We start from the raw sequence: 20624 nt of genomic DNA on the forward strand, positions 1-20624 counted from the left end.
GTGGGAGGAAAGGGAGTACCCGGAGGAAACCCTCGCAGACACGGAGAGAACGTGCAGACTCCGCACAGACAGTGACCTAATCCAGGAATCAAACCTGGGACCTGGCGCTGTGAAGCAACAGTGCTAACCACTGTGTGGCTGTGCCGCCCATTGAGCGTTGCTCATTAAGCAAACATTTGGCCATCTAACCTAATATCTCCTAATGTTTCCTTGATTATGTTAATGGAAGCTGGATAGATTTTCTTTAGCTAAGGGTATCAAGGGAAATGCAATAATAGCAGGGAATAGAGTTGAGATGTGGATTAGCTATAGTCTAATTGAATGGTGAAAGAGGCTTGGAGGGGCTAAACGGCCTATGATCTGGTAACTCAAAGACGTGAGTGTGGACAAAGAAGGATTTTCTACCTTAAAAAAAAACATTTATTTGTCACCGCAATATCTATCCATTAAGGCATACAAATGGCTTCGCCAGGGAAAAATAATCACTTAAGTACCATTACTTACCAAGATGATTGCTATCATTCCACCTCCTCCCCCCCCCCCACCCCTCCACAATACACTGCAAAACCTAATGAGAATATATTTGAATGAATAATTCACACTGTTAAATTAGCTCAATGACAGGTACCATTGTGGACATAGGTCACTACTCTCATTTACGCTAGTTTCCTCTGCATAAACTGACACTTGAGGAGGGAACAGATTTCCTTTGTAAACTATGTGTAGTAAAACTGCAAACAGATTCTTCATAAACAGCCTCAGAATTATGTTACACATAACACACAAAGAAAATCTCCCTTATGCTATCTATCTAAATGGCACACTTTATATCTTGCAGTATCCAAGACACGGAGAGAACGTGCAGACTCCGCACAGACAGTGACCTAATCCAGGAATCAAACCTGGGACCTGGACTTTTTTTAAAAGCGTCACATTCTTGGCATTATCTGTAACCATTTGCACCTACACTCAAATTAATACTATAAATTAATAATCGGTGTCATGATGACCATTATACCTTGAGCAGACAATACAAAAAGTGGAGAACGTTTACAAATCCAGAGTATATTGCCTATATTCAAATCTTCCCAAGCTGCCAAATAATGATCCTGAATCTTTTAAGATCTCACTACATCCTCAAGTCAAACCTTCACTTCACACAACCATAGGCTGCATTCATATCTGGTTACATTTGTTCTCGTATATTTCTAAGTGTTTTTTTTTAGGTAGGAAGTCACCACGGAAAAATAAAAGCATAGTCCCCCCCCCCCCCCCCCCCACCCCCAGAAGGGAATAAAGGGACAATCTGAATTCTTAATAGCTTTATTGCAATAATGTCTGTAACTGCTGAGTTATTTATATGTAGGCAATACAACGGTGACCAGACATTGTGTGCACTGGAAGAAATCGGAAGACAATAATTATTTCACCCACCAGCTATGTCGAAATCTATACAATGTACATTAGCACAGATTCCATGAGCATTTAGGTTCAACCAAAAAGGTTCTTGGAGATGTGAACTCATTCATGTTAGTGCCACTTAATACGTGCACACAATGTGCTTATGGGTGCGGTATTATAAAATAAAACATGATGGGGGGAGGGGGGGGTTAATCAATCCTTCCACAATTACTACACCATAGAATCAATCAATAGGTGCAAAGTAGTATTTGGCGGCGACACAAGTCGTCGGTTCGGGAATAAATGGTCAAAGCAATGTACATGCACTGTGTCCTCAATGAACTGCAACTCTGCTGTCAATGACAGGCTGGGGACACACGTTGTTCAAAGAGGGATGTGGCGAAGGGAAGAACACAAGCAAAACGCCGCATGTCATCTTGACGGTCACACTGTGTGTGTGTGGGGGGGGGGGGGGGGGGATGATTTGTTTGTTTGAAGTGTTTAGACATTGGCCTTACCCAGTCTTCGAAGTGCCTGCTGCCGTTCTGTAACAGATCCTCGAACTGAATGGTGCAGTTGGCCACAAAATCATCGTAGCCGATGGGCGCATCGTGGAAGACGGCCAGCTCGATTTTCCGGCCGTTGCACACATCGGTCACGAAGTCGTCCTTCCAGGCGGGGCTGTTGGTCTTCTGCTTGGTCGAGGTCTGGCCGATCCTCGAGTCGTCAACGTTGACGGCAATGTAAGGGTCCAGCAGGAAACTCTGGGGCCTGGAGCCCACGGCATGCCTGAGGGACCAGGGAGTGGGCTTCAGGTCCACAGCCTCGGTGATTTTGATCTTCAGCAAGCCATTGAAGACGACCATCGCTCCGGCTGGCGCCCGAGCGGGAGGAGGTGGTGGTGGTGGCGGGGGGGAGATCCGCCTCGCAAATCCAGTCCCGCCACTCACTCACTCTCACTGATCTGCCCCTTGACTGAGTTGGGAAAAGGCGAAGAGAGGAAAAGCGATCTCTGTGTCTCTCTGAGTGAGTGTGAGTGGATGTTTGGTTCTCTCCCCCCCCCCCCCCCCTCCCTCAGCACCTTCTTGCTCTCGCGACACCCCAATCGGCTTGACCCGGGAAAAAAGGGGGGACGACAAATATATAATTCCCCCCTCCCCGCAAATTAAAAAAAACACCCCAACAACCCCCTCCTCCTCCTCTCAGCGCGGAACAGCCCCCCCCCCCCCCCCAATGACACCTCGGGAGGGCGACTGGAAAATGGGGAGGATGAGAGGAGAAGGGAGGTGGAGAAAGCGAAGAGATTTGTTCCTTGAACTAATTAAAATAGCCTGATAAAAATCAACGGGGGCTCTCCCGCTCCTCGGCTAGCGGTCCGCATCGCGCTCCCTTCCTCCTCTCGCCCGGATCAGATCCACACACTCTCTGAAATGAGGGGTTTTCATGCAGGAAATCGACTTTTTTCCCCTCCTCCTCCTCGCTCCACCTCCTCCTCTCTCTTGGTTTGTGTCAAAAACACGTTAGATTTGTTTTTTGTTTTAAGCACAGGTACGATCCACCCCCCCCCCCCCCCAAACACACCCACCCACAGAGAGAGAGAGAGGCGGATAGAGAAATGGGATCCTCGCCACTACCTGCTTCCTTTTTTTTGTTGTTGTTTTGTTGGCTGCTGTTGGCAACTCGCGGAGCCAAACTGCAGAGAGGCTTGTTTGTTGGTTGGTGGTGGCTGCGGTGATTTCCTTCTCACTGTGTCGCCCCCCCCCCCCCCCCCCGTCTGTTGTCTCTCCTCCCCGCCCCCTCCTCCACTGTTGGCCTTGATGCAGGAAATGCGCAAAAGACGTCAGAAAGTCCTCCCGGGCTGAGCAACAGAGTGCTGTGCTATAACTCCACTCAAAGCAGCAGCCCGGGCGGGTACGGTGCCTTCCTCGCCTGCCTGCCTGCTGGACAATCCGCACACCAGCAGCCACTCCCGACCGGACCGCTGTCAGTGTGAAAACACTGATTTCGTGAATGGACGCTGTTCAGACATTCAATGCCGACACAGTGCAAACAGTAGTCACGGACTACGACAATCGTTCGCCTGTACAAACCACGAGTCACCAAATACTGATCGATCAGTCGCTGGGGCAAGAAATGCCCCCTTTTCGGGTTTGGTTTCGGCAGGGCAGAGGCATTGCACTCTCCTTTGGAACCCCGGCTTGCCCGAACGGACAGCGTGCACGTGTTGCATTTCATGTGTAACATCTGAAATACATAATTGCAACATTTCCAAAGATTCGGTGCCACCCAGGACATTTGGGGGGAAATATGCCAAATAACTGGGCATTCCCCCATTCACAGCTACTGCTGAATTGCAGCCAAGCATTGTCACCTCGGTTTTTTTTTGTTTAATGTTGTTGTCGAAATCCTACTACTTAGAGGTCCTTAGAGGATAGGCGCAGAAAGATTATTTTTCTCTGCAAGATATTTTGTGGGATTTCCCATTCTCATTACAATATCTGCAGGAAGGAAGTCAACTCGTACAGAGATTCGAATTGAAATATCGCTGATTCATAAACTGCAGCGACCCATGCCCTAATAGTAAAAGTAAGGCCATTTCGATTTGTTTCAAAAGTTGCACATTTCAAATGCGAAGACCAGACAACCCAAGTTTTGGTTGAACATCAACATTTTTTAAAAAAATTGACTCAAAACTATTTTATTTATTTTAACTGAAAATTATTTATTTTGACTGTTGCTACCGATTTATTGTAATTAAATTATATCTGAACACCGTCATCATCACCCATTCACCAACCAAGCAGGTTTGTGGGCAATCTGCTCAAAGGGTACTGCTGTGAAACGAGCTGGTACGAACAGCACGAGTCCCGAGTCACATCGCCACACCTCCCACATCCCTCCTTGCAGGAGAACGTCTGTTTCCATGAAGCATTTCCACCCATACTATGACAGAATTCAGGGAGTTGCTGTGTGGGGAAAACACACGTTCTATTATCAGCTGGTTGATACATCACGACATTCCACCTTCGGGCTATGTTCGTTTTAATTATTGCAGCACAGCTGGTGAGGAAAGAGTTACAATGCCAGAGATTATTTTTTTGCCATAAGTCAAAGCTTGGTGGTGAACAATTTCTGATGCAATAAAATCTCTGGCATGGAGATGGACAAGATGTTTTGGTGTTCATTATAATCATGGCCTGTACAAATCTGCAGTACTTCAAGGTTAACATGCGTGCCAAAACAACATAAGCACAGGGATGGGGCCTGAAAGCTGCTTGTGCAAATGGAGCTGACATCCCCAAAGATGATTAGGGCACAAGCATTCAAACACACTCAATGCCTAATGCCTGACAATCGCATTCGTAGAGGATTTATAAATAATGGATTGGCCTTATACAAATGTGATAACAGTTTATTAGTAGATTGTTTGTGACTCACTGTCTGATCCAGTAAAATTCTGGTATGTTAGCTGATCATTTAAATGACAAATTAAACAACAAATTCCATGTGAACTTAAGGTCACTGATCAACCACAGACTCATTGTATGGTGGAACAGACTCAAGGCGCAGAAAGGCCTACTCCTGTCACTATGTTGCTATGTTCCTGTATAGTCTGAGTAGCCAATGGAATATGTAACAACTTAAGAACATTCAGAGATGGACAAAGGCCAAATAAATCCATCAATATTCATCCTATATTAATAGCATCAGGATATCAAATTGTATTTTAAATAACTGCAATATTTTTGCCTTTGTTATCTTGTTTGGCATATTATTATAAACATTTATCATACTCCGAGGGAGTAAATTTTCCCTGGTATTTATTTTTCCTTCACTCTTTAGTACATTGAGAAAATAATTGGTTTTTCTTCTCTGTATCATTTTGCAAACTTCAATTAAGTCTCCACTTAGTCACTTTGTTGCTCTCACAGAAAGGTGAGATGGTGAAAATACGTCACATCTGGATTTCATCTTTATCACAGAAAATAAATGTGGGATTTTCTTACACAGGACATTTTTTTCTCCCTCCCAATTTTCCTATTTTTCTTCCTTCGTCTCTTTGTTGTACAAGTGTTACAAATCATCAGTGCTTCCACTGGAATTTAATATTTTTTACTTCAGCCTAGGCAGAACGGGTTGTCACGTTACTTAAAGTAGAATGGCTCAGGTTAGTGGGGTGGCGGGGGAGGTTGGAAGGAATTGACAGTCAAGCTAAATTTTGCCATCATCCATCTATATATCTGCAATTCTGTTTGAATCATGAGATAGCAAGTAATGATTTTTCACTCTCTCGCCAAGGAACAAAAAGACTAGTTCTGTTAGATTCATTCCTGCTGAGATCAGCTAACTAAACACAAAACAGGGAACCATTTGGTAAAACTTCCCGTTTCTCTCTGCCTGGAGTAGACTTGAAGCACATATAGTGCAATGTTCCAATGTCCAGAACTTTCGTCCAATAATTTGAGTGGATGGCAAGTCATTTGTTCTTGTTCTGCAGTTTTGTGATATATGTTCCGAGCACTGTCCAGGGGTGCAGAAGTAGCATTTATATGTCACTTATATATATGGGCTGGTTTAGCTCAGTGGGTTAATCAGCTGGTTTGTAATGCAGAACAAGGCCAGCAGCATGGGTTCAATTCCTGTACCAGCTTACCTAAACAGGTACGCTCTTTTTTAAACCATAAATGAATGACAAGGCATACGTATGTCAGTATTTAATCACTTCTATGCTTAACTGATACAAATTAAAGCATTTGCTTATTTTGAAAACATAGCCTCCAGAGTTTACTACTGTCAATATTATTTCCGAACACTATTTGTGTCCTTGTTTTAATTAACATTTAAAATGAGAAGTGACAACAGTAATCTTATTTATAATGATTGGTTTTTTTTTGTTCACCCGAACATGCATAAATGTTCTATAATCACCTTTAGTATAAACATATTTATTGATTTATTAATGTACTAGAACGGATTGATCAAGTTTTATTTATTTTCATTTGAATCTATTTGAGAGAAAATTCTAAAATCCTATCCAGGAAACATACTGAAAGTTAAATATTTAAATAACTCAAGTGACAATAATTCACATTTTTATAGCATTACATCCCAAAGTAATGAAAAGAGTTATTCAGGATGAGTTGCAATCAACCTTTAAAAAGTACAAACATCTGTTGTTATTGTGATTCATTGTGTGATATTGAAGACAACTAGAATGCCATCTCATTTTTTTGTGATGAATTCTACAATGGCTGATGAGACCTACCTTTGCTTGGGTTAAGGATTCCCAGATTGAATAGTGGATTCTGGATCCGCCAGGCGGGGAATTTTAATTTCTCAAGTGAGACTTCCTCAGCTGCTGTTCATATTCGGTATCAGTAATCCAACAAAACTCACAGTATCCTAGTTATCACACCTTTATTTTGTAGTCAATTTCAATATGCCTTGCATATGAGGAGTGAAGGCCACATGCAGTCTTGCAGCAAAGTAGACTTAAGGGCAAAGGTGCACAGATGTAACTCAGTCCCCATAATTCGCAACCAAGTTTAAATGGCTACATTTGTAATGGAATGTGGCTCTGTAAATTGAGCTGTAAACCATGCAAACTGATCATGCTGTCATTTCAGCTGCTTGCAAGTGGTGGCCCTGCAGTGCCTCCATTGGTGGGAGGATATAATTAGGGTGTGACAAGTTTAGCTACATAGTTTACATTATAGCTATGGGCATAGAACATAATAGGTTGTATCGGTGCCAACTGTTTTTCTACTACAAATCCCTCTGTCGGCATTGATAATAGCAACTGTCTATGTAAACTTATCACATTGAAATGGCACTGCCTCCCCAGTCAAGTTGTCCAAGCACCGCCAATGGCAGAAGAGTGTAATTACAGCGTGTCAAGGTTACACAGTCAATTTGCAATGGCAATTGGACATCTGAGTAATAATGGGGATTTGAAATAAAGGACAGAATGAATTGGCTCACAGCTCATGTGGAGCACAAACAGAGGCATGCTAACCTCACTTCACTTGAAAATGACACTCGGTTTTGATCCCCTGTGTCCAACTCCATGGGAAATCGATTAGTCGACACCCTAAGAAAAATACTTGAGAGGTTTGGTGGGGAAATAGTGAAATAAAAAAAAATCATTCAAGTCCATGACTATAGCATGGTGTCAAAACCAGGACTGTAAACTAACATATTCAAATTATAACGTATTCAAATTGTTGTTTAGTCTAATGATGTAAAATATAATGTCAGGTTGTTTTATTAATGAAGTGTCTTGGCATAGCTTTTTATATTACCAGCAACCTTTCACTACCGTACAGAGCGTTATTTTTAAATCACATCATTCTCTCAAAATTTTAATACTAAACTAGTGTGTAACATAAATCATGACGTTTATAAAATTGGACTCAGCAAAGTGGTCAAATGGGAATCCTCGCAGTTGAGTTTTGTAAACGGTTTCAGCCCATCAACAATTTACGATCTATTACCTTCTAAGGCGGTGAGTAGGGGGACAGGTCTGAAGTTTGTGGGTGCGCAGCGCCCACTAGCGGCTTGCAGCTTTGCGAATGGAGACGCCACTGATTGCAGGACCTGCAAGTGGCACCGAAACTGATGCTGCCTTCAGCAGACCTGGCACCGGGCAACATTCAAACTGGATCCAAAAAATTGGGGAAGGAGCCGTACTCCCCAGTGATCTAGAGCCAAATTTGGTTTGGGTTAGATTAGTGCTGAATTCTGGAATAACTGGAGCTCGAACATTAAATCGGATTTTTGTTTTCTCCTCTTATCATCAGCTTAAATGAATGAATTATGTGGTTGTTCATTGTAAAACTGCTTACCCCTCCCCAGAGAAGCATTCAAGTTTCCATTCAAGTGACTCTGACTAAACTGCAGCCAAGCCGGCTGCACAGAGTTCTTCCTTCTGCCTCCTTCTGCTTTTCACCTCATTTCCCCCTCTCTCACCCCAAACTTCCCTTCTGATTTTGCTTTCAGACACGCAAGAACTTTCACCTGCCTAGCCACAGCAGCCCCCAGGAGGGGAAGAGGAACCAACAGCAGAGCATCGGTGAAGAGGCACCATCACTCGGTTTGACACTGGCAGCCACCAGCTCAGATGTTGACAGTGTAACTACTTTAAAAGTTAACACTGAATTTAGATCAGTCCGTACAGGCCAGGAGCAAAGAATGGTTCACCTGCCTGCTGACTGGAGGGAAGAGTTGGCAGGTAAGCTATGCTGCAGAAGACTCGGATGAGCATCTTGTAGGAGGCGGGGAATATAACATGGATGGACCAGGACAAATTGTTGGTGATGCATACGCCTAGGAATTTGAAGCGATCAACTATCCCCCACCTCGGCACCATTAATGCAGACAGGAGTGTGTACGACACTTCACTTCCTGAGCTCAATGACCAACTCCTCAGTTTTACTGATATTGGAGGAGAGATTGTCATCATTGCACCGTGCCACTAGGTTCTCTATCACCCTCCTGTCCTCTGACTCATTGTTTGAGATCCAACCCACTACCATGTCCAAACGGAACTGCATGTCCTTGTTCATGAGTCACTAAAAACAAGTATGCCAGTTAAGCAAACAATTAGGAAGGTAAATGGTGCGTTAGCCTTCAGGTACAGGAGGAAAGATATTTGACTGCAATTGTAGAGAACCTTGGTGGGACCACACCTGGAGTATTGTGTACAGTTTTTGATTCCTGACCTAAGGAAGGATAGACTTGCCATAGAGAGAGTTCACAGAGGTTCGTCAGACTAATCCATGGGATGGCTGGATTGTCTTGTGAGGATAGATTGAGGAAACTGGACCTGTATTCTGTATAGTTTTGAAGGGGTGATCTCATTGAAACTTACAAAATTCTTAAAAGGGGGACAGGGTAGTTGTAGGTAAGATGTTTCCCCTAGCTGGCAAGTCGAGAACCAGGGGGCATAATGTCAGAAGAGACAAGCCATTTGAGACTGAGATGTGGAGAAGTTTCTTCACTCAGAGAGTGGTGAACATTTGCTACCCTAGAGGTCTGTGGAAGTTTAATCACTTGAGCATGTTCAAGACATAAATCAATAGATTTCTGAATACTAATAACATCAAGGGCGACAGGACAAAGCACAGCAAAGTGGCTTGGAGATGATCAGCCATAAACTAATTGAATGGCTGAGCAGGCTCAATGGGCCAAATGGCCTACAACTGATCCTATGTTCCTAATTCAGAAGCTTCTGTGCATGGACGGGGTTGCACGTGGGAACACCTTTCACGAGATGGTATGCTGTGCTTAAAATGGCTGCTGGCATATCCTCAGGAGGATGATTGGCTCTTGTAACACTACCAGAAGAAGCACTGTGGATCTGAACTTTGCATCCCAATAGTTTATCATCCATGTTAAGTAATTAAACAATAAAAGGTAACCCCAAATTATTATTTGGAATTGGAACTAAGTTGATGTTTCCAGTGAAGGAAGACTCCTTCCTCACAATGCTGTCTGTTCTCACTTGTGATCACAAGATAATTATGGATGTCAAAGATCATTTAAAGTTTAAACCATCTTAATTTATTCATTCAAAAAGACTCAAGTCCTTTTGTTGCAGCTTTAAATTGTTTCATATATGATTCTCAGATTATTCCTTCCATTAAGGCATTTAATGAGAATTATCCCCAAATTCAATCTTTTATCATTAGATCATAATTCATAAGAACCATGAGCAAATTGCTTGCCACACCACTCAATAAGATATTGGCTGATGTGATTCTGGCTTTAACTCCATTTTCCTGTCTATCCCCCATAACCCTTGACTCTCTTGACAATCAAAATCTGCCTAACTCATCCTTGAACATATTCACTGACCATTCCTCGACTGCTCTCTGTCAAAGAGAGGGCCCCAAAGACTAATGACTCCCTGAGAGATGAAATTCCTCCTCACCTTTGTCTTAAAAGAGAGACCACGGGCGAGATTCTCCGGACTCACGACGGGTCGGAGAATAGCGGGCGTCGGAAATTTTAACGGCGACGCTGTTCCGACGCCCTCCCGCTATTCTCCGAACCCCGCAAAATGTCGGAGTCGCCATTCCCGACAAACGCCTCCTTCCCGCCCCTGACACGACCAGAATCGCCACTGATAGCCCCCCCCGCTATTCACCGGCCCGGATGGGCCGAAGTCCCGACGTCATGGCGCCCTGTTTGCACGTCGTGAAACACACCTGCTTTTTAAATTCGTCAACCAGTCGCCTGGCTGACGACAGCTTGGAGGAGGTCAGGGCACCACTCAGCGCACCGCTCAGCGCACCGCTCAGCGCACCGCTCGAGTCTGGCCACAACGGGGAAGGCATCCCTGAGAACGGGAGGGGGTCCAGAGCGGGGGGAGTGTGGGGCGACGGGGGAGGCAGTGGGGGGCGACGGGGGAGGCAGTGGGGGAGACGGGGGAGGCAGTGGGGGGAGACGGGGGAGGCAGTGGGGGGCGACGGGGGAGGCAGTGGGGGGCGACGGGGGAGGCAGTGGGGGGAGACGGGGGAGGCAGTGGGGGGCGACGGGGGAGGCAGTGGGGGAGACGGGGGAGGCAGTGGGGGGCGACGGGGGAGGCAGTGGGGGAGACGGGGGAGGCAGTGGGGGGCGACGGAGGGGGGGGGGGTTAGGTAGAGAGTGAGCCATCCAACCCCGTAACAATATGTCTGCCAGCATGCCATGGTGTGCCGGTGACGAGGACACGGCCGCTGGTTCCCCTGTGGCTTCCGGACACAGGCCACTGACGCACCCGTGAGGAGGCCATAGTTTACTGCCCGTTGGTTGCAGAAAGTGACCAGGGGTTAGGCTGACCGCGAGTCAGCAGCGCGACCAGGCCACCGGGACACACAGGTATCCCGTGGCTGGCGGCTGCCGAGGTGTCGACTAACCTCCGTCTAACATGTCCCGTTTCTCTGCCTCCCACCACCCTTCTGTAGGTTAGCACGATGTATGGGAACAGAACGGCGATGTTCTGCGCAGTGGTTGGGGCCGCTCTACTGGATTTGGAGATGCAGCAGCATCCACACCCACAACCCGCAGTGGCTGCAGGGCCAGCTGCAGCAGCAGAGGGAAGGGCCGAGGAGTTGCCAGTCGTCGAGCAGCATGGGGGGGAGGAGGAGGAGGAAGAGGAAGAGGAGAGAGTGAGGGTGCAGCCACGGCGCCAGAGGCGACGACCAAAGCCGAGGGTGTACCGTGTCCGGGTCTCTTTCCTAACAATGCCGGACATCACCTGCAGGAGAAGACTCCGGCTGAGTAGGCAGACGGCGATACATATCTGCCAACTCCTGTCGCACCTCGCCCCACGTGGAACGGGGGGAGGACACGCGATCCCGGTTGCCATCAAGGTGACGGTCGCTCTGAACTTCTATGCTACCGGCTCCTTCCAGTCTCCAAGCGGGGACGTCTCCGGGATCTCCCAGTCATCGGTGCACAGGTGCATCCGGGATGTGACCGACGCCCTCTATGCCATCGCGGACCGCTACATCACCTTTCCCGAGGACCAAGCAAGTCAAGACTCACGAGCCCGTGGATTTGCCAGTGTGGCCGGGATACCGAGGGTTCAGGGGTCAATCGACTGTGTTCACGTCCCCATGCGCCCGCCTGCTGTGGACAAGGAAGTGTTCACAAACAGGAGGGGGACATACTCCATTAATGTCCAGGTGGTATGCGACCCCCACATGAGGTTCATGAACGTCTGTGCAAGGTTCCCAGGGAGTGTGCATGACTCCTACATACTAGCGCAGTCATTCATCCCTGCGATGTTTGAGGGACGTCCCCCCCGGCTGAGGGGCTGGTTGCTAGGCGACAGGGGTTATCCGCTGAGGTCTTGGCTGATGACGCCTATACGGAGGCCTCAGACCAATGCGGAAACACGATACAACGAGGCCCATGCAGCAACCAGGGGTGTGGTGGAGCGCTGCCTTGGCCTCCTGAAGATGAGATTCAGGTGCCTGGACCGCTCCGGAGGGGCCCTGCAGTACCAGGCCGACAGGGTCGCTCGCATTGTAGTGGTCTGCTGTGCGCTGCACAACATCGCGATGCAGAGGGGAGATGACCTGTTGCAGGAGGAGGAGGGAGAAGCTAGTGGCAGTGGTGCCAGCACAGAGGAGGAGGAGGAGGAGGAGGAGGAGGCGAGGGAGGAGGAGGAGGAGGAGGAGGCTGGCGGAGTGGCGGGCGCAGAACGCAGACACGACCCAGGTGCTGGTGATGTCCAGGAGGCGGCACGACGGACCCGGCAAGGACGGCGGGCACGCAACGCCCTGGTGGCAGCACGGTTCACGCATCGCATGTGACGTCCCCGATGAACACCAAACCACCACCTGCATCGCTAGTCATGCAGAGGGTCACCACACAACTGCCACCACCACAACCCCCCCCCCCCCCCCCCCCCCCCCCAGTGTACACTGCTCCACTTCGACATGACGCTTATCACTGGGTGCAGACGGAATGGCACAACATTGATGGCTGTGTCAGCGGGTGTGATCAGTGCCATGTGGAATGATGACAGCCCGCTCTGCGAAGAGCTGTGAGCTCAGAATCGTTAGAGAGAGTCTGACCCATGGCAATAGCTGAACCATCCACCTTGGTGGCCGCTGAGTTCATCACTGACACTCCATCACGTGCCCGCGTGGGCTAGCTGTGGGAGGGGGTAGGGGCAGGGACTGCACACCCGGCACCGAGGTTTCACCACCCGTCACCCCCAGCGACACTCGGTCACCATCACGATTCCTGTGGCTGTGGAACAATCACACGGTATTACAAGTAAGGTGGAACAGTGCGTTTAATATTAACAATTATTTACAGGTGCCCTAGCCCCTACAACTAAACTGTGCCCTTCACCCGTGCCAACTTACTCAGTGTCTATCTTAGTTGCCTTACGGGCCCTACCACTACGTCTAAGTGACTCCTCAGATGATACAGCAGGAGTGGAGGAGGATTGCTGCGAATCGCCCCCCTCGACTCGTTTCTCCTTGGCTAAGCGTTTCCAGGGGCGACCAGGCCTTGATGGGCCAGGCTGCTCTGCGGGCGTCTCGGGTGACATTGTGCCACCCTGCTCTGCCTGCTGCCCACCCGATGCACCAGGGATGGGACGGGGGGAGGCCGAGAATTCCGGGACGTCCCGTGATGGAGTTAATGGGACGGACCCCGAAACCTCCTCCTCCCTCGGGGAGCCCGGTGGCCCCCGGGCCTCACTTTGGGACAGAGGTGCGAGCGGGGAGGTGCCCCGTCGCACCACCGACACCTGGCGCTGCCAGTCCTGGAGGCCTGCAACGGTATCCACCAGGATCCGAAGGTTTGCAGAGACGGAGTCCAGGGAGTTAGATATTCCTGCCAGGGACTGTGCGATCTCAACCTGTGTGTGCACGACGCCATCCAGCACATGTGTCAGGCGGTTGATGGTCTCCGCGACCGACTGCTGCGACTAGGCCATGACCTGCTGAGACTCGGCCATGGCCCGCAGGGCGCCGGCAATGTCGTTTTGGCTCTGGCACATTGCTGCCTGTGAGAGGGCAACCCTCTCCAGGGCCGAGGATGACGCGTGCACATTAACCCCAACGTCTTGCATAACCTGACCCATTGCCTCCACCGCGGATGCCACCCGTGCGGTGTCGGACTGGGTCTCTGCCATGAGCGGCACCACTCCCTGCTCTTGGACGCGGTTCGACTCCTCTAACAGCGTCTGCAGAGCCAGGAAGGCTGCCCTCCTCCCGCCATTGTTTCCCTGGGTTTCCTGAGGCATCGGCTGTGCGGGTGGGTTGATAAACCCCAGGAACTCAGAAAACGTCTGGGAGCCAGCTGCATCCTGGGCCTAGTCTGGCCTCCGCGAGTCCGGGCCCTCTGTTGCTCCGACCTCCACCTGCTGTACCTGCTCAGCTGTGATGTGCCAACCAGACTGTGCCCCAGGAGACTCATCACTAAATAGGCCCGCCGGGGTGTGTGTCTCTGGGATGATGGATGTGGTGGGAGAAAGCAGTGCCGCAAGCCCGACGCTCTCAATGTTTAGGGCCTCCTCCAGGGTGTGGGGCTGCTCAGCGACAGGAGGGTTGTCCCTGGCCATTTCTGGTGGTGGTGGTGGACTTCGAACCCTCTGTGCGTCGTGGTCCGCAGATTGGGTTGGGGCGGATAGGGCTGCCCGCTGATCGGGCACCCTCTGTTGTGAGGCCCCGGGTGAGGTGGCGGCAGATTCCTGTCTCCGTCTGGAGGCAGACGGCCCTGGTCGTTCGGCATCACGTCCTAGGGAAGAGAATGAGACGGGTTATTTCGATTTGCTCGGCAGGCCGCTGGACGGTCCCAGTGGGCAGGGTTTGTGAAGGGACAGAGGATGGGGGAGGTGTCCCAGTGGGCAGGGTGTGTGAAGGGACAGAGGATGGGGGAGGTGTCCCAGTGGGCAGGGTGTGTGAAGGGACAGAGGATGGGGGAGGAGTCCCAGTGGGCAGGGTGTGTGAAGGGACAGAGGATGGGGGAGGTGTCCCAGTGGGCAGGGTGTGTGAAGGGACAGAGGATGGGGGATGTGTCCCAGTGGGCAGGGTGTGTGAAGGGACAGAGGATGGGGGAGGTGTCCCAGTGGGCAGGGTGTGTGAAGGGACAGAGGATGGGGGAGGTGTCCCAGTGGGCAGGGTGTGTGAAGGGACAGAGGATGGGGGAGGTGTCCCAGTGGGCAGGGTGTGTGAAGGGACAGAGGATGGGGGAGGGGTGAGTGTTTGTCAGGGAGGGTTGGCTCACTTGCTGCAGTTCCGCCAACCTCGCATTGCGCGATATTGCGGGTGGCAGACCCCCCAACAAGGTCCAGGGCCCTCTGTTCAAAGGTGCTGAGGGGGTGCAGGTTGGGCGAACCCCCTCCAGTCTTGTGCCGCTCACGGTGGTTATGAGCGGCCTTGGCCTGTTGGGGGAGGGAACATAGGTAGATCATTACAAAACGGTAGGTATCAGCAGTCCGTTCAGATACTGGCACAGTTTGGGGGGGGCAAGTTGACATAAGACGATTGCATCTCTCCTCGGGGTCAGAGCGCTGGGTCTGTGACAACTTTGTGAACCACCCTCAAATAACTCTGCCCCAATCCCTCTCCCCCCCCCCCTCCCGTGCCGGGGGGGGGGGGGGGGGTGCTTAAGTTAAGGGGGAGGGATGGTTGTGACTAGGGGGCACCCTCATGGCACTTACCCTGGCAGACCTGGTGAGGTCGTGTAGCTTCTTCCTACATTGCTCTGCTGAGCGAGGGGTCTGCCCCACAGCACTGACGGCAGCAGCCACGTCACGCCAGGCCTGGCGTACCGCGCTGGCAGGTTGGCGATGCCCTCTCCGCGGGCGGATGATGCCCCTCCTCTGCTCCACGGCATCGAGCAGCGCCTCGACGTCAGCATCTACAAAGCGAGGAGCAGCTCTCCTCGGCTCCGACATCCTGCCCGACAGATTCTGTGGTCGCCCGCGCCTTTTTACGGCGTCGGGCGGCGTCACGTGGGCGTGATCGTGTCGTCGTCGCGTTCCGTCGTCATCACTCACGTAATTGACGCGGCCGCGCCATTAGCCCATTTCCAGGAAGTGAATCCGTCGGGAAATGAAGCCTTCGCGACCGTCGTAAAACGCTCCCGATTTTTACAACGGTTTTACGGCTTTCCGCGAGTGCGGAGAATTTCGCCCCACTTATTTTTACATTGTGCACCTTAGCTCTAGATTCCCTCAGGAGAGGAAACATCCTCTCAGCATCTGTCAAGCCCCCTCAGAAGCTTATGTTTCAATAAGATCACCTCTGATTCTTCAAAATTCCAATGAGTGTAGGCCCAACCTGTAAGGCACACCATTCACCCTGGGAACAAGAACGGGGAAGCTGGATAAACTCAGCAGGCCGGCTGGAGCACCAGGGGAGGCCGCATTGCTTACGGCTGAAGAAATAACTAAGGTGATGGCCGTGGAAGTCGAGAGGCAGTTTACAAAACACTTGGAGGCAATGAGGAAGGAGATGGGGGCAGTTTTGAAAGTGCTGGTGGAGGGGGCGATTACCCCGATGAGGACGGCGGTGGCGAGCGCAGTTGTGGAGGTGCGGGAGCAAGGTGAAGGAAGTGGAAGAGACATTACGGCAGCACAGTGATCAACTTACCTTGATGGGGAAGGAGATGCGGAAGGTGACAGAGATCAACAAGGATCTGCGAGGCAAAATGGAAGTCCTGGAAAACAGATCAAGGCGACAGAATTTGAGGATTGTGGGGCTGCCAAAGGAGTGGCAGGACCGAGGCCGACTGAGTATTTTGCCACGATGTTGGCGAAATTATTGGGGGAGGGTGAGGATCCCTCCCGATATGAGCTGGATCGGGCTCATCGGTCATGGAGGCCTGTACCAAAGGCGAGTGAGCCGCCAAGAGTAGTGACTCTGTAGGTACAGTGTAAAGGAGAAGGTCCTGTGCTGGGCTGAGCAGAAGTGGGTGGTGCAGTGGGATGGAGCTGGTATACGCGTTAACCAGGACTTTACGGTGGAGCTGGTGAGAAGGCGGGCTGCCTTCAACCGGGTGAAGAGGGCACTGTACATTAGCAAGGTGCAGTGCGGCATTGTATATCCAGCGAAGCTGAGGGTGACCTACAAGTTCAAGGACTTTTATTTTGGGACGGCGGAAGCAGCGGAGGAGTTTGCGAAGGCAGAAGGACTGTGGCAGAATTGAGAAATGGTCATGTATTGATGTAGCCTCGTGACTGTATTTTTTTCCTTTTTTTTGTTTCACTGCGTGCTGGTGTATGGGCTACAGGAGCCAACGTTGTATATATTTGGACAAGGGAAGAAATGGGACTTTCAGTCGTAATGAGGGTTCTTTGGGGTGTGGATGTGTATGCGGGGTTTGTCTGCTAAAGGGGACTTCTGGGTTTTTTCCTGGGCCTGGCAAGGGGGAAAGAGACCCGGGCGGGGGCCTCCACGCTGGCCAGTGAGCGGGGGTGAGGTGGGGGTGAGGGGCTGCGGCCATCGGAAGCTGGCAGAACAGGGTCCGAGGGTCTAGCCGGGTGGAAAGTTGGGGGGAAGGAACCGAGGTTGGGGGGGAGGATTTTTACAAGAGGAAGTGGAGGGCAGGAGTTGGGGAGCGGGCGGGATTTACAACTCGTGGATGTCATTTACGGTACTCTTTTGGAGGTTGGATGGCATTGAGTGTCGTTGGGGGTGGGGGGATCTCTATAGGTTAACGGTGACCATGGGCGATTCCGGACTCCTTTCTCTTTTTCGCCCTTGTTTTTTTTCCACCATGGGAGGGTTTGTTTTATCTAATGCATACATTGACAGGTGGGCCGTTGGTTGGGGTGGTGGGAGGATGGTGTCGTTGTTGATGTTAAGGGGATTGACTTTGTATCTGTTACCGTTTACTGCTTGTTGGTGGGGTGTGCATTTTGAAGGAAAATGTGAAAATGGAGAATAAAAACATTTTTCTTTAAACTCAGCAGGCAGGCCAGCACCTATCAGGGGAGAAACAGAGTTAACATTTCAAGTCTGGACCCCTTGTCGGAACTGAAAGGAGGAAGAATGTTAAAGCAAAAAAGACCACAACAAAAAGTAACAACTTTAAGAACAAACGACACATGGTGTGAGAGGGGGGTGTTTTGCATTGAGATAATACATGTGTGGAATATTTTTTTAAAAAGGAAAAGCGAAGAAAGTGGAGGTTTAAGATGGAGAAGAAAGTTCAAAACTAAAGTTGCCGAACTCAATGTTGAGTTCCGAGGGCTGTAACGTGCCCAACTGGAAGATGAGGTGCTGCTCCTCCAGCTTACACTGGGCTTTACTGGAACACTGCAGCAGGCCAAGGATGGACATGTGGGCATGAAAGCAAGGGCTGAGTTAAAATGGCACGCAACAGTATATGTTTAGCCTCCCTGATGTAGAGGAGAGCGCATTGGGAGCAGCAAATACAACAAACCAAATTGAAGGAAGTACAAGTGAAACACTGCTTAACCTGAAACGAGTGTTTCGGGCCTTGAATGGTGAGGAACTGAAGGGGCAGGTATTGTACCTTCTGCAATTGCAAGGAAAAGTGCTGTGGGAAGGGAATGGGGATTTGGGCATGATGGAGGAGTGGACAAGGTGTCACGGGGGAGCGGTCCCTGCTGAATGCTGACAGTGGGGGGTGAGGGGTAAATGCATTTAGTCATGGCATTATGTTGGAACTGGCGGATTCATCCCAGGAACAGACAAGTAAACCTTTCCTGAACTGCATCCAATGCAAGTATATCCTTCCTTTGATATGGAGGCCAAAACTGTCCACCATACTCAAAGTGTGGTCTCACCAATGCACTGTGCAGCAGTAGCAAGAAGTTAATACTTGTAAACTCCATTACCCTTGCAATAAAGGCTGATGAGTCTGTTTTCACGAGCTGATGTCAACCAGCTCGACATTGGGTTCTTTTTGTTGATCTTAATATTTTTGGCAAAATCACTTAGCATTTCTGCTTCAAGTCACAGTCATGTCATTCTTATTGGAAAATGTACCTATGAATTTCATGGCGGTTTGACTTATCTATCAACACAAGTTGAATAGGCACTCAATATATAAGTTAACACAAAGCCTTTCATGTTGGTGATATACTAGACCACAGTGACGTTCCAGAGATTTACTAAGGGGGATACAAGTGTTAAACATACAGAATTCACATCCTATAGATATCTGTGATCATATACCTTCAGAAAATTTTGAATATGGCACTTTATTATGTATTTTTTTAAACTAAATTTAAGAATATATATTTTAGTGAGAAGAATTAGCATTCTGGTAAAACGGCGAAAGCGGCACCATTATGCAGCCAGTAATGCTATTTCTCAGAGCTACTTGTTAAAATGTTACATTTTGTTACACTTTGCTAAAAGTAGGAATGTTATATCACAATATAGGAATCACAGGGCATGATTCAGTGGCCTCGTTGCGCTAGAGCGAGAGCGCGACGAGGCCGGTGAATAACGGGAGAGGCCAAAAACTAGAACTGCGCCAGGCGCCAAACTGTTTGCGATGCCACTGGCCCGCTCCCGTAGGCGAAATCAGGACCCCGCCATAGCATGGCGCCAATAATCACCACTTAAAGCCCTATTACAATACAATTAATGGGAGCCATCTCATATCCAACGGCCACCCATGACCCAGTGGCCTCCCCAGCAAGTGGTCACGTGGGTGTCGACGAGTATTCCTTTGAAAAAGCATGAACCTGATGGAAGGGCTGTTACGGGGACTCGAGGAGGTGAATAGCCACCTTCGCTCAGAGGCAATGGGACTGGGTCATTGGGCTTGCTGCTCCTTTGCTTGGAGGGGGTTGGGAAGGGCAACCGGGGGGGGGATGCAGACCCAGTTGGAGTGGGGGGTTGGGGATATCGGGACAGGGGAGTATAGGAGCTGGTGTTTTTTGCTGGGGGGGGGAACGACTGTGCGTAGGCCCTCCATGCCAACCCCTGGATCATGTGTATCCGTTCTGGTGACAAACTTAGTTTCTGCCTGTCTGCCCCACCGATCATCCATAACTCCCACTGACCATGGAGGCTTCTGGCCATGAGGCTGAAGGCTATTGCTAATAGTGAATTGGCAATCGTCGTTAAGTGAGCCCTTCACACATCCCAAGTGGATCATGTGGGTCGGCGTGCCATGTAGCATATGGGGCTTATTGCCAAGCATTCCAATCATACCATGATGGCTGGACAGTGTGCTTGAACACAGGCGCAGTAGCCAACATCCGAACACACAGGGGGTGAGCCTCAGTCCTGGACATATGTCAGCGGCCACCATATGGCAACGTTCTGCCCGTACCCCCTCATACTGGCTGATGCCCAGAGGCCCCTGGGGTTCACCTCAGAATGGTGGGGCAGCTGGATTGAGCGGCAACATTCCCCAATGTTTGCACCATGGTGTTGCACCTGTGGTGATGCTCCTCAGTGACTGGGCCATGCTCTGCAGTACCTCAGCAATGCCCACCTGCAACTGGGACAAGCTCCACATTGCCTTGGACATTCCCATCTGAGACTGAGACATGTCCACAGCGCCTCATCAAGGTCCACCGGGTACTGGGCCACATCCCCTATCAAGTCGGACAGTCTACCAAGGCCCTCAGCCATGGCCACCACCGACTGTGCCATGTCTTGGACACCTCCACTCATGTTGCCAATGTGGTGCGCCAGGCTCTCCACTGTGGTTGCCACCTTAGCAGTGTTGGCCTTGGTGCCATGCATTGCCGGTGCTATCTCCCGAGCCCGAAGCTTCTGGGA

General features: G+C 50.0%; 1 protein-coding gene and 1 long non-coding RNA gene across 3 annotated transcripts in view; one reads left to right on the top strand and one right to left on the bottom strand.

The window, feature by feature from the left end:
- Positions 1–2472, bottom strand: part of prkcea (protein kinase C, epsilon a) — a 697348-nt gene extending 694876 nt beyond the window's left edge. The window contains exon 1 of one of the 2 annotated variants that reach the window (XM_038813231.1): positions 1920–2472. In XM_038813231.1, the coding sequence (XP_038669159.1) occupies positions 1920–2267 (348 nt within the window). In that variant the 5' untranslated portion in view covers positions 2268–2472. The remainder of the gene's footprint in view (positions 1–1919) is intronic. The other variant, XM_038813238.1, reaches the window with a different exon arrangement.
- Positions 2366–18753, top strand: LOC119974408. The gene is made up of 3 exons (XR_005462503.1): positions 2366–2433; positions 8401–8632; positions 17825–18753. It is a non-coding gene; the product is annotated as an uncharacterized LOC119974408 (long non-coding RNA).
- The last annotated feature ends 1871 nt before the right edge of the window (positions 18754–20624 follow it).

This window comes from Scyliorhinus canicula, chromosome 1 (genome assembly GCF_902713615.1).
Source record: "Scyliorhinus canicula chromosome 1, sScyCan1.1, whole genome shotgun sequence".
Lineage (NCBI taxonomy): Eukaryota > Metazoa > Chordata > Chondrichthyes > Carcharhiniformes > Scyliorhinidae > Scyliorhinus > Scyliorhinus canicula.